Genomic DNA, 15,151 nt, shown 5'->3' on the forward strand with positions numbered 1-15,151 from the left:
CCCTATATTTAAAGAGAAAAAAATAATATAGCTGTTGCAAACAACTAGCCAAAAGGACCGAGGGTATAGATGCAAACAATGGCCTGACGTTTCGACCCTCTATTTTTTGTATTAAAGAGAAAGAATAACTCGACGGGCCTTTCGACTTCCCATTATTAAATTGAGCGGAGGAATGCTTAAGGGTCCATGTAAAACTTTCCCCTTTTCTATAAACAGCTGGGAGGCTTTTAATTGTTTGCGTGTATTTTTGTTCCTAGCATTTTACACTGTATGATATGCGAGTTTATTTAGTGGGATGGCACCCAGTTGATATTGTGGGTGCAGAAAGCTGAGCTGTGTCGATGTCGTCTGAGAGCAAGTTTGCAATAGCCCCCTCTAGTGGCCAACATAATCGTCCAGGCAACAAAAGCTTGTAAAGCCGCGCGAAGTATCGCGAGAAACACCGGTGTTTCACACACAACCAGTTGTTCTACGGTCTGTGTGAACGGGCAAGTCATAACATGTCCGGTGTACTTTTTGAGGATATTTTCGACGTGAAGGACATTGATCCAGATGGCAAGAAATTCGACAGAGGTAAGTGTTTGAATCACTCTCAATTCCTGTCGGTAAAAATCCCTGGTTAAGTGTCAGTTTTAGGCGATTGTCGGATATATTGAAAGATCCTCGTGTGCGCCCATGGGCGGCGCCATGTTGGAAATACTTGGAGCGTGTGTCATGACTGAACGTAGGCGGACAAGTCAGGGCTTGTCTGGGCAGAATTCCTCGGTGTTCTCACGGTGCTGAAACGTTCCTGGACTGAACTGGACACGAAGTAACTACACATACACTGTCTGCTTTATTTCTGCACTGTTCGGTAGTTCTGCAGTTAAATTCAGTCATCATACGATTTAATTTTAATTGTCACTTCACTCACTTTTACCACCACTGCACTGGTCTGAAACGAAGTGCAAACAATAATTAATCTGTCAATCTTTCACTGACTACATGTATCCCATGTTGTAATGTTATTGTGCACAGTGTACCAACAACAACCATTACATCATGACACCGAAATATGTATGATTCACTGAGTGATGAGATCATTGACATTGGTTAGAAACAAGTAAGTGAATGAATGAATTTACAAACCAAAACAGTGAACAAAATGAAAGTCAAATATAGCCTTGACTGAGTTGCAAATGCTTTGCAAGTCAGTCAAGTGTCAACCAATAATGGCAAAATGGGTAAAAAAACATTGACCTCTATAGACCTTATGCACATGACATCATTTCAGTACGGCGCCCCCGCATTGAGGTCAAAAGGAGGTTGTTCATTGGCCAATCTATCTATGTGCGTTTCGATTGTTTCCTCACCGTTTGACCTCAAAGATGGCGGCTGGATGACGTCAATGCATAAGGTCTATTGAAGGATGTCTACCCATCTTCCAATGTGAGGAGGAGTCGATCTAGGCATGGTCTCATTCCTACGGCTACGGTCATCTTCTTGTCGGTCATCTTGATCATGTAGAATATTGAATAACCAAGACTGTGAGTATCGGTCGGATCAAGAAGGTGTATTTTTCTGGACACTGCTTCTATCTGGTCGGATCAACAAACGGTGTGAAATGGCCCAGGTAAGTGTATGTAGACGCTCACACTTGGTGGCAGACTTCAAAATTCTGCTGATTATTAATTTGTTTGTATACGCTTAAAATTACTGAATCAATTGGATGCGATTTGTGGAATCCCCAGCCCATTGTCTGTCCTCATTCATTCCTGGTTCTGGTGTATAACTGTATACTGCATAACTGTGTACTGTGGTAGGCCTATATTAATCCATACCATTTTTGATTGGCCTGTCTATTTTTACCCAATTTTCATTATATAATAGTGAATTTTGCCCTGTGAATGCCTTGTGAAAGCAGTAACAAAGATGTCCTACTAAAAGCCGACAACGAGCCGACAACGCAGACAATAAGTCCAGAACGCTGACAACAAGTTTTAAATACCTCAAAAACGGCAAATAAACCATAGATATATTAGAACTATGTGTGCTTTGTAATAAAAACACAAATTTAATGAAAAAAACGTCACGAAAAGTGTGAATTTTTAACCAGAAAAAAAACTTAACTTACACGGAAAGCGGTCGGACGCCATCTTGGCTAAAAAACTATGTTTGGACCAGTCCATTACAATGCGGGTAAGACAGGACTACTAATAGATGGTGGGCGTCATGTAAAGACCTTCAACTGTGCACACTGCAGTGAAGGTCTTCACATGACGCCTGCCCTATGTTGACGATAAGCGCTAAATCTACCCTTGTCGTAATGGACTGGTCCAAACACGATTTTTAAGCCAAGATGGCATCCGACTGTTTCCGTGCAAGTTAAGTTTTTTTCTGGTTAAAAATTCACACTTTTAGTGAAGTTTTCTATTAAATTTTAGTTTATATTACAAAGCACACATAGTTATAATATATCTATGGTTTATTTGCCGTTTTTGAGGTATTTAAAACTTGTTGTCGGCGCTCTGGACTTGTTGTCGGCGTTGTCGGCTTGTTGTCCCCAAAAGTCTCTCATAACAGTCACTGTTGCTGAATGCATATTCAGTGCTGTTCCAGCTTTTACTGCTAGTAGAAGAAAAATAACCTCTGCCTAACAAAAATCCAAGCAAATCTATGCTTTGAAAGGTTATATTTTGTTTTGTTGGTTTATTATTGTGCGGTTGTGACCTTCAAGATTTAAAATTTATCAATTTGGTTTGTGAAAGATAAAATTGAGCATTCAATTTTATCTATCGCTAACAAAACTGATAAATTCTGCTCTATGCAGAAAAGCTCTGTCTGTGACCACAAGTTTGTTAAATACCGCCCTCAAGAGGCTAAGGCTGGGTATTGCTACTCTCTCTTATCCAGCCCTCGCTTGAAACTAGACTTGATTTAAAGTCAGAGATTGCGCAGTGCGGTTATTTATTATAATCAGCCTCGCAAAACTTCCACCATTGATTGGCTGCCTATCACACGCTCTAACTAGCTTACGCTCTAACTAGCGATCTCAATTTTGAGCCTCCTGTGCATACAGGATTCATTTATTCCACAACTGAAATTTACTATATATAACAACAATGCCACAGAAATGGCCAGAACTGGCCATCCTAACGAAATACTGATTCTTACTCGACAAAATATTGTGTTTCATACAGTGTACGAATGGCCTGAATGGAATTTCAGAGTAATTTTCCTTCATCAATTTTCATTCATTTTGAATTTAAAAACAAGAATGGTTTAGATTTTTGTTCAAATGTTGCAAGTTAGGATACAGAGAGTAGGGTAAAACGGTTAAGTTTGAATCATATCAAAGGTTTTTGTGATATTCTGACCAATCAGATTGGTCTGTCGAGGTTTGGGTCTAATTTGCCATAGGGTGTGTGTACAAACCAATTAAGAAGATTTCCAAGTCAGTGACCGAATGTCAATGATTGTCTGATTGTTAAGCCACAAGAGGGCGCTATTTCAGTCAATGCTTTATTGGTTGCTATCAGTGTATAGTCAAACAACCACAATTACAGAGTTGAAACCAACTCTAATATCCTGTACTGTTTGATCTTTTATTTGTCAACTAATTTTTCCCAATCATGAGAAGCAATTTCATAATTTATTTTGAACATTGTTTTTAAATTATCGATAATAATATTATTAAAGGCTAATCTCCAGTCTGGTTGAATAAGATGAAATAAGGAAAAAGATATTTGTGGCTGTCTTTGTCAATCCCCTACCCTGGCCCACCCCACATGCACAACTCTCCATACATGCCATAAAAAATATGTTTTCATGCAAATTTCGCTTTGAAAAACTTGGCAAAGTTTCACCCTTTACATGTGATTTTCTTTTTGAAGGTCCCATAGTTTGTAATCTCAATGCATTAAGTTTATCAATCAGCAATCTTAGAGGTAAAACACGGAGACGAAACAATGGAGACGCATAAATTTGTATGCAGCACGCACAGGACTGGCCAATGAACAGCAGCACGCACAGGACTGGCCAATGAACAACCTCCTTTTGAACTTTAGGCGAGGGCACCCTCCTAGGGGAAGAAAATCTAAAATGTGGTCGAGGGCACCCGATACATGAGGTCTTTTGTGCAAAGGTCTAAATGTATTTTAAGTCTGTGCATACATTTCGTTCATTTTCACCAAAGAGCATCCAAACATACACGTATTTGCCCACTAGCCCCAACAGCTAGTGGAACAAGGAAACTAAAAATGAACTTGGACTTGTGCCAAGTGAATCACATGATCATAGTGGAACACCGTGGACAAGTCACATGGCCATGACAGGCTTGTTTTTGCCGATTGGGCGTGTCTTGATCCATTGTCACACCAAGCAGTGCTCAAGTATTCTACCATAGATGCTGCAGGCCTGTATGCTTTGTTTTTGAAAGGGCACCAAGGCAATGACCAGGGGGCATGGATGCAATCGCCTTCGTTGCCTCCATAGAGTAGTAGGCCTGATGCTGATAATGATTTGAGTTGTTTAGGACACCTAAATTTGAGGATTTAATTGTACTGCAGTCGATTTCACGAAACGCTAGGATTAATCCTATATTGAGTTAGGATGAGTTACCCGTCGGGCTCAATGCATCCTAACGTCTATGTGGATACGAAACTGAACTCGTTCAAAGTCCTAGGATTAATCCTAAGTTGGGATGAGTTTGGTGAAACCGGCGACTTTTTGGGAAGAAATTTGTTGGTCTACAAAAAAACAACATGGTTTTAATTATTTTTTCAGGACAAGTCATTACGTCTCAAAATAAGAACGCCTTAAACTGCTTTTAAATGTACATGTAGGCCTATTTGAAATTGAATCAACTTGTACACAAATTTGTCCAAAAAGGCCGCGTACGTTTTCAAGAAAACATTGAATTATTTGTCAGGGATTTTGTGCACATTGGGCATGCAGGACTGTAAGCATGGCATTTTATCTTTGATAGGCTAAGCCCCTTTTTTTTTCACTAACCAAGGAGCACTTTCTTGGAAACTTTTGAAGATCACCAAGGCCGAGACGTGGGGCAACAGAGGCTTTAGCCTCAGTGCAACTCTAGGCCTGTTAATAAACCGATGCATGCATGTAAATGAGAAATGTTTGACTTTTATAAATTATCCGGTATTCAGATATTTTCATATTTGCCTGGGGGAAAAAATAAAGGGATGCGTGCGTTTTGATTTTGTTGAATTTGTACTGAAGATACTTTTCCCTGAAGTCCTTCCAGCGGTTACTCAAAAGGTGTTTATGCCACCATTTCAAAATTCTTCCTAAAAATGAGATCCTTTTGACAGTAGTTTTAGAAGTTGCGAAGGTAAATGGCATTTTGCTCTATAGTGGCTCATAGTGGTTGGAACCTACACCCTTGCCAACTGTGTAGGGGGTAACCCTTTTTCAGTCTCAGGAGTTGGCGGCATTGCGCCCCTGGTGACAGTTGATTTGGGTTGATAGCCCAAATCAGTGAAGTGCAGCCCTCACCTTAGAATGGTTGTCAGGCCTTGTGATGTTAGGCAATATCTCTGTAAAAAAAAATATAAGAATAACAAATAACAAATAAAAAAAGCAGACAACATAAACATTTTTCTGTCACGTCTGAATAGGTATTTACTATTTTTTATTTACAATCGGTAGTATGGCAATTAAAATAACAAATTGTGTGAAGAATGTGTTTCAGACAGAAAGTTTTGAGCTAAATCCTTAAAAAAGAATTTAAACAATTATTAAAGGCAGTGGACACTATTGGTAACTACTCCAAATAATTGTTAGCATAATAACATTGTGAGAAACGGCTCCCTCTGAAGTGGAGTACTTATCGAGAAAGAAGTAATTTTCCACGAATTTGATTTTGAGACCTCAGATTTAGAATTTGAGGTCTACAAATTAATCATCTGAAAGCACACAACTTCGTGTGACAAGGGTTTTTTATCTTTCATTATTATCTCGCAACTTCGATGACCGATTTAGCTCAAGTTTGTACAGTTTTTTTTTTTTTTTTATGCATATATTGATATACAGCAAGTGAGATGAGAAGGCTGGTCATTGACAATTACCAATAGTGTCCAGTGTCTTTAAACTTACAAACGTTCTTTAACAAATTAAAGATACAAGTTTTGTTCATATCTGGAGAGTCACTGTCCTAATGAATCTAACACCTGTCGTGTCACTTTTTTTTGTACCATGAGCGGGTTTTTTCTTCTCTTTTCCTAAGCAAGATTTTTCTGGTAATTGTGCTTCGTGGATGTCGTGCCTTTTAGAAATCAAAATCCAGGCCCCTAGAAAAAAAAACTCCCTAGTATCTGGAAAAGGGGAAATGGTTTTCCCAAACACTCCTTAAGACCAGGTGATTAAATTTCTAAAGGATGTTACATCCTTTGTTCTAGGCCATTTTAAAAGCTGTTTCCTGATGATAAACTACTCCACATCCTGCCAGGCCCATCCTTGGCTGGTCTAGGCCCAGGGGTTTGGTACCAGTGAAATCAAACACCATGTGGAGTTACTTTCTGCAAGGTTCCCTCTTAGCTTGGTTTTAAAGCATAGAGTAAGGACCTTTTTCTATGGTTTTAAAAAGTTACCCTTGATTTAAATTGGTTTTGCCGATTATTCTTTGGTTTGAAAAAGGTTTTGGTACTTTTTGTATAAAACAAAACACAAACGTCCACAACCACAGATTTACTTTAAATTTACACGGTTTAAAGGTAATGATAGTAGAAAGCTTCCCTTTGAATATTACTTGCTACATGTAAGGTGCTGTTTTAAGGGGTTTTGAGAATTGAGTAAAAATAAGTCATAAAAATAAGTTTTGTCTCAGTGGGACATAAGTTATTTTAGCATATTATGTACAACATACTTACAGGACTCTCCTGAACAAAATTGCTGTGTTAACATTTTTTTTTCTTCAAAAATTTGACGACTTCGTCATGAAGCTGAAACTTCTACAAGTAAATTATACATACGTACATCTTCATTCACTGTGAGTATCAAAAAACTTGATTTTCAAGATCCTTTTATGGAAATTTTGGAGACCAACAAACTTGAAATTCCACATAATGTTGTACATCAAAGGCTCACAATTTTCTTCCTTTTTTACTTTCGAACCAGCTTGAAGTTTCACAATTCATTGTAAATCCATCTAGTTGCAACCACAGCTACATAATCAATTCTCTGTGTAGATGAACAACAGGGGTCGATTTCACAAAGAGTTAGGACTCGTCTTATCTCGAGTTAGGACGAGTAACTCGTCCTAACTTAGGATTAATCTTAAGGCCTGCATGCTACAGTGCAGGGTTGGGACTCGTCCTAAGTCCTAAGATTAGTCTTAAGTTAGGAAGAGTTTTGTGAAATCGATGGCTGAACTCTTTGTGACTTCAAGTGGAAAAAAACATTGTACTATCAATATCAATCATTAGTCGGCTAAAAGGAAAGGACAATAAATAAAGATAATATCATCTTCAGTTTCAAATAAAGTTCTTTGGATCTAAACTAAAAGTACGTTAAGTGGTTGAAACTGATGCCAGCAAAATGCAAGCTTTAAATCAAAAGCTGAAAATGAAACTAGTAAGAAGTATCGTTTAGCCCCAAAAGGAAAGCATGTTGTGCCTTGTATTATTAAAGACACTGTACACTATTGGTAATTGTCAAAGCCCAGTCTTCTCACTTGTTGTATCTCACTATACATGCACAACATAACAAACCTGTGAAAATTTGAACTCAATTGGTTGTTGAAGTTGCGAGGTAATAATGGAAGAAGAAACACCCTTGTCACACGAAGTTGTGTGCTTTCAGATGCTTGATTTCGAGACCTCAAATTCTAAATCTGAGGTCTCGAAATAAAATTTGTGGAAAATAACTTCTTTCTCAAAAAATACGTCACTTCAGAGGGAGCCGTTTCTCACAATATTTTATACTATCGACCTCTCCCCATTACTCGTTACCAAGTAAGGTTTTATGCTAATAAATAATTTGAGTAATAAGCAATAGTGTCCACTGCCAATAAAAGGGGAAATGTAAGCCCAGATCAACATTTTCACAGATATTTTTATATTTGTTAAGATGAGCAAAATACCATGTTAAACTTGTAAACTTAAAGACAAGAAAGTTTTTCCCCTTCACCTTTGATAACAAAATGCAGGAATGACCATATTAACAGGAAACTAAAAAGTACATGTAGTTCCATACTAAAAGCTGACTGATTTTAAAGTTCAAACCACTGAGAAATGTTTCTGCCAGTAATGCTTCTTTGGTTCACAAATTGGGAATAAAACTGATATAATTGCGCATAACATTTTCAAAATGAAATCATTGTCAAAATGCTTTCAGCTTACCAAACGTTTACAAACTCTATTAATAAACACATTGGCATGTCTTAATTTTTGACTGCAATTTTGCAGTGCACACAATATGGAGTATTTAAACAATTAACACATGAAAGAGACTTGATGTATTTCAGTTGTAAATGTATTTTAGGTCCTATTCAAATAAGAGTTGAATTAGCTAGTAAATATCATAGAGCTATATTGATTGACTAGAGCGCTAACACCCCGTTATACACGCACTAAGGTTTTGAAGCCGTGTGGGCGCATCCATGATTATGTACAAACCAATACAAAAGCTTGAAACTTTGTACGGCTATTTGCATGATAGTGCGTTTGTTCTTTTCTATGTGTCATCTAACCAAAATATGCAGCAAATGTGAACGCACAATCTGCTGATGAGCGTACAAAACTGCGAGCGTCATGTGCGTCATGTTTAAAAAGCGCGTATACTTTTTTTAGTACATCAATCAAGTCGAACTTACGGTTTTCGTAGCGCGGACGTGCGCGAATGGGCAGTCGCGTACAAAAGCGCACATGCCGAATTGAAAAAAAAAAAACGGCAATGTGTGTTCTCTTAAAATTAAAATCGTTCTGTAGTCACGCAACACATCAAACATGTCTGCGCTCAGGGTGGCTTCAAAACGCGGAGCAAGTTAGCGCTCTAGTCAATATATATAGCTCTATGGTAAATATAGACTCTCAAACCATGTCCACTTGTTGAAGAACAAAGGACTGTATGATATGATGCAGGCCTAGTGCTGAAATCGTTTTTGTTTAGATTAGACATGAAACAAGGAAGTGATATCTTTTAAATATAATCCGTTCTGAATATGAAAACTCCCTTCATCTAGGAATGTACTGTACACAATCATGTAGGAACTGCAACTGAAACTAATATTTTAAACCAACAGTTCCAACAAATGCGTACTGTACTCAGCAGCTGCAGTCACACTTAGATCGTTTGACCAAAAAGAAAAGAAAGAAAAAAGTCCAGAAATGTAAGTGTGCCCTTCTGGTCTCAATGCTCATTGTTTTAAACAAAATAGATAAAATAAATTTAAAGTTATGTTACAGAATTGGTGAGAAAAAAAAATCGTGGAGATCACAGATTTACATACAACTTACACGGTCTAATGAGGATGGTAGAAGACTTTGGACCAAACATTGTATCCAGTGTCAACGTGCCAAGGTACATCGTCACACAGTGACTCCGATAGGTACCTTTGCAACACCTGACGCTAGATTTAGCCATATTCACATTGACATTGTTGGTCCTCTACCCCCATCCAACGGTTGTTGCTACTTACTCCAATTCATTATGTAACTGTTCATGTAATTCTGCTGCTGGCAGCGTATTAAATAGATATTCTTAAATACCTCAGACAGTTTCGCTATTCCTATTGGTGGAGAGCGCGTCATGTGTATAAACCTTTGTTTATGACCAGTAAAAAGTGTTGAAACATGGGCGTGACACGCGAGCTTGCACCTGTTCGTATAAAACAGTTTCTTCATTCCTATTGGTCGAGAGCAACGGCTGAAACAGTTGTGCCACATTACGCGCGACGCGCACAGCATTCCCTTATAAGGAGTTGTTTACCCGAGGGCGGTGGAGGGCTTTACAATTTCACAGCTGGAGGGGTGTTGTGTAGAAAGAAATCATTGAACAATTATAATTTTTGCATTTGTTTTACTTTTTGACCAAAAAGTGTTGATGTTTTTGACCGAAAAGGTATTTATGAATGGGAATCAAAGTGTGTTGAATCGGTTTTCAACTAGTGGTTTAAACCCGCCGAGGCCTGGTTCTTGATAATTTACCTCGACTTCGTCTCGGTAAAATTATCAAGAACCAGGCCTCGTTGTGATTAAACCACTAGCTGAAAACCTCTTCACCACACATTGATTCCCTGATTTAATAAACCATTGAATGAATGAATTCATAAATCCTCCCCTGTACCAGCAAGTTCACTGCATTACAGTCACTTCCTTATCCCCACACCGTGCAAAAGCCTCAAACGTCACTTGAGTCAGAAATCTGTTTGAGCTGTCAAATACATACTGGGTGTGTGTAGCCTTTGCTCCCAGACACGGTGTGGTTTGAATTAAGGGATGAATTGATAATTTCCTATTGTTCCACGATCGTTTAAGTGACTTGGTGGTCTCAGGAAGATGTTCCTAATTGAATTGTATCCTTGCATTGTCTGGGCTGATGAACTTGATGATGACCAGGGCCCAATTTCATAGAGCTGCTAAGCACAACAATTTGCTTAGCATGAGATTTCTTCCTCGATAAAACATGATTACTAACCAAATGTCCAAGTCCATGTGATTTTCAGTATATATAAGCAAACACCAGCTGAATACCAGTAACAATCTAGAGGCAACGAATGGAAATTTGGTTCGTAAGCCTGTTTTTATGAGAAGAAATTTCATGCTAAGCAAATTTATTGTTGTGCTTACCAGCTCAATAAAATTGGGCCCAGGTCTTGCGCAATACCCCACCGGGCTAGTAAGCTGGGCATTTTACCTGCCCCGTGTTTTACCAATAGACCACCGCTCGAGATTGCTGGAATAATACTAGGCAGTTTGAATTATATTTCAGCAGTAGGAATAAATTGTACCGAGCACACGTACATCACATAATTTATGGGTATAATGTTTTCCCTTTCCTTAATTCCCTTTACTTTTCTTGAGTCATACATACATGTATCATCGAACCGCTGTGATCTAAATGAAATAGCGGTATACAAATGCCTACTTGTGTAATGTATTGTATTGTAATGTAATTAAATCATATAAATTGTGTGTCTCTGATTCAAACTTAACATCCACCAAATGACAGGGTTTGTTTGTTTGTTTGTTTGTTTTTTGAATGATCTTCCCATCATCAAGGGAACTCGGCAAACTCCCACAAAGGGATATAAACACCAAGCTGGCAACAGCCAATCTCTCTCGTAAAAAACATTGGTTTAACGTCTTTGGTTATGAATTACACAAATGAAGAAATTGTGATTCATTAACTACATGTAGAAGACAATATTTGTTCAAGTCATTGTGAAATCAGCGGTTAGCTGGGGGATTCGAACCCACAACCTTGTGATTGCTAGTCCTGCAGTCTAACCACTTGACCTCGGTGACCTTTTGCAGGCCTCTCAACTGAGATTTACACATAACATTCTTGGATATATAATGATAGACTTGATCAATGGTTGACAAAACTACATTACATGTCGGTTGCACAAAAAGCGTACACCGTATAACAGTGGGCGAATCTGAATCATAGAAGCTAATACTCATCATGCTGGCCATTATGCAAATTAGCAAAACTTTCCCACTTAGCAACAGCCCCCTTATTGGCTGGCTGCGTACGGTTGCTGTTGCCAGGCACACATCACTCTGCTGCCATTGGCCGAGTTGCACTGTTGTTGGGCAGATATTTTCCTGCTGAATATTCATGATCTATGAACTGAGGGGGAAGTCTGAGTATGTCGAAGCTCTCTTTAAGTGGTTTTTCATGTACATGTATGACAACATAACTTATGGAACATGGTATTTACAAATACTATTTAATGTGAACTCTTCAATTACGTACATATTGTGGTTAGGGCACACCTTAAATTACATATTATTAAAGGGGTGTGATGGATTCTTACTTGAGCAGTGATCAAATCAACTGATGAAAATATTAAATTTGAAAACAAGGTTGTCATATGTTTTAGTGAAAATAATGACTAGCGTTGAATGTCGTGTCAGGAACTGTATAGTAGCAGTCAAGCTTCAACATTAAGCATGGTAACTTGTGGGGTCTTCAGTTATGTTTTTTTCATCAAGACAGTAATTCAGATGGAATTATTAGCAAATGAGTTTAAATCCAGTAATTAGGCAAAAATTATTTTACTTTTTTTTGAAGGTGACAATATTTACAGAGTATAGACCGTATTGAATATGATGTCACCGTTCAAATAACTGCTCTACAAGATGGCGTCTGTGTGCGTGTGTGTGTGTGTGCGTGCTTGCTTGTGCCGTAGAAATTTAACCAGGAAAGCTGCGTGCTGCGTGTTTCTTTGATGTACGCGTTTAGACACGCATATGGTTTGCCCTACAAGATGGCGACTTTCATACCTGCAAAGGGTGTTTTCAATACGGTCTATAGTGGAAACCTGAAATTTCACACAGAGTGTACATATGTAGGGGAGGCAACCACCCCCAGGCCCCTGGTCATAATCATAACCTTGGTGCCCCTTGAAATGTTCTGATGACTAGAAATGGAAATTTTCTGTAATGATATGATTATTTTTTATTTATTTATTTATTTATTTAAATCTTTAGACATACACAATAGTTACAAGTTGTACAGGGGCTATCAAGGTTAAAACAAAAGTATACAACTGTCATCAGATGATGTGTAAAACCAGACCCCTGCCAACGATAAAAATATAATTATACAATATAAAAAGGTGGTTGCACTGAAACATTTTTAAATCACACAAAAGAAATCATTAAATCACAAGCAAAACCAGAGTATTGAAAACAAAAAAACTACACCCACAACAAAACACCGCAGCGATAAGAGGAAGGGACAACAATTAAAAATAAAAAACCATGGACTAAAAACCCTTAAAAAAAAAATTAAGATTTGGACACTTTCGGTAAACAGTATTGTCCAAAGGCCTCACTTCGTGTATCACAACTTACATATAAAATAAAAAAACCTGTGAAAATTAAGCCTCAATCGGTCATCGGAGTCGGGAGAAAATAACGGGAAAACCCACCCTTGTTTCCGCGTGTTTCGCCGTGTCATGACAGTGTTTAAAATAAATCCGTAATTCTCGAAATCGAGAATTGATAATTGTTTTAATGTTTTCTCAAAAAGTAAAGCATTTCATGGAATAATATTTCAAGAGAAGTCTTTCACCATTACCTTCTGTAAACCCTGTAAGTTATTTCTAAATCTGTGAGCTTTTATTTTTTGTTTCTGTTCCGAAAGTGTGTAATGGCTTTAAACACAGCATCACCTCAAGTCTACTTGCACACAGTGGAATACAACTCCCAAAATGACACTCCCTAGATTATTTTAAAGATGATGTTAAGTGGAATGGGTTATTACAAAGCTGTGACCTTTTGTGAGGACACAATATGCAACCTTTTGTGTTTGAAAAAAACAGCCACTTTTTTTTTTAAACAATGAGTGTGATGATGCTATGGCAAGCCCATTTATGTTGGGTAACGATAACAAAATGTCTTTTAATTATATTTAAATGAAGTTCACACTGGAACAGTTTGTTCTGTAAAATGTTTCTCTCTGAAATGAGGTCATTATTTAGAAAACTGTATCAGGGATCCTGATTTTGGTTGTGAGAAAATGGCGCACGGTGTTTTACTATTTTCTCCTTACCATCACAATTGTTTTTAAAATATATTTTTTCGTAGGTTACTCTTACATGGGTGATTACACAAAGTATTAACCCTGCGACTATTTTATCAGTTCTACAAATCCTTTAAGATCTACAAATCCTTTAAGATCTACAAATCCTTTAAGATCATTTATCTCAGTAGCTCAGTAGACATGGCAAACACTCGAGAAACTTGGCAAGGAAAATTCAAACCGTTCCAATTTTAACGTTATCTTTTGAGGTTTGATGAGGTTCACAAATGGTTGTCTGCTACCCCCCCCCCCCTCCCAAAAAAAATTCTGCTTGAAGTTACCAGGAAATAAACCAATCTTACATCTGACCATGCGGTTTTATTATGGAATATTTTCCTCTATATTTCAATTCTAAATATCTGGAAATACAAAATCTGGAAACTCTACATGATACTCTTCCTACTGAGTACTTTTTTCCCGATTTTGTTTGACCTGGTTTATTTTAAAAGGATGCTGACATGGCCGAGGGAGAAGCTACATGTAGATACTCATTTTTCTTTTCTTTTATATTAACAGGCATGTGAGACTTTCTCTTTTCAGCGATTGCCTCTTTTGGGGTTTAGATTTTCCTCTTTTTGTTTCATTTTCTGTGTACAAAAATATAGGAATATTTTGTCCTCTTTTTTTTCTTGCCCGGTTTTCTCTTTTCCTGTATTTTTTTTTCATGGAAAGTTTCTCAGATGCCTTATATTGATAAATATTGTGTACTTAACTATAATATAGGTGTTTATATAGCGCCTTTAACACAGATTAACACGCTGGACAATAAATAAAACCAGAACAAAGCAAAGAAAGAAAGACAAACAGAACAACAAAGGATTAATGACAAGGCTGACTGAAAAAGTAGGTGTTGAGTTTTTTTTTTTTAAATGGCAGTTAGAAGATGATTCCCTGATCAATTTGGGTAATTTGTTCCATTCCTTTGGCCCAGCCAGGGAAAAACTAGTGACATTGATTTACATGATGTCGTATGACTGGACACTCCTCATTTCAAAGGGTATAAAGTGAATAGCCTGACTCTCTTACAAAAATGACTAGACACGTGGCGAGGGAATGACATCATATCTATTAATAAAGATGAACTCACTCCCGGGCTATAATTACTGTGTTGTCAACGAGCGGAGCAAGGTAAAGTGTTCAGAATGGGTTGACTCTATAGGCTGAAGGATTCTTGATTTAAAGATGCAGCTGTTGATTGTGATCTTTTGAAAAATGAGGATGAAGTGGTCAGATGAAGAGAGTGTTGTGCTGTTATCTGAGGGTCCCAACATGAAGGTACCTGTTAATGTTAATTTGTAATATTTATAAGATGGTAGGGTGGGGTGGGGATGATGATTGAATAGGAAATCTGTGTAGGCCTAAATTCTCTGATTTTACAAACTGTGTGAGTTTTCATTGT

General features: G+C 37.7%; 1 protein-coding gene across 1 annotated transcript in view; it reads left to right on the plus strand.

Annotated features, from left to right (window-relative positions):
- Positions 1-431: 431 nt before the first annotated feature.
- Positions 432-15,151, plus strand: part of LOC117301527 (DNA-directed RNA polymerases I, II, and III subunit RPABC3-like) — a 44,171-nt gene continuing 29,451 nt past the window's right edge. The window contains exon 1 of the mRNA XM_033785548.1: positions 432-573. Coding sequence (XP_033641439.1) covers positions 501-573 — 73 coding nt within the window. The 5' untranslated portion in view covers positions 432-500. The remainder of the gene's footprint in view (positions 574-15,151) is intronic.

The sequence above is a fragment of the Asterias rubens genome, chromosome 17 (assembly GCF_902459465.1).
Source record: "Asterias rubens chromosome 17, eAstRub1.3, whole genome shotgun sequence".
Lineage (NCBI taxonomy): Eukaryota > Metazoa > Echinodermata > Asteroidea > Forcipulatida > Asteriidae > Asterias > Asterias rubens.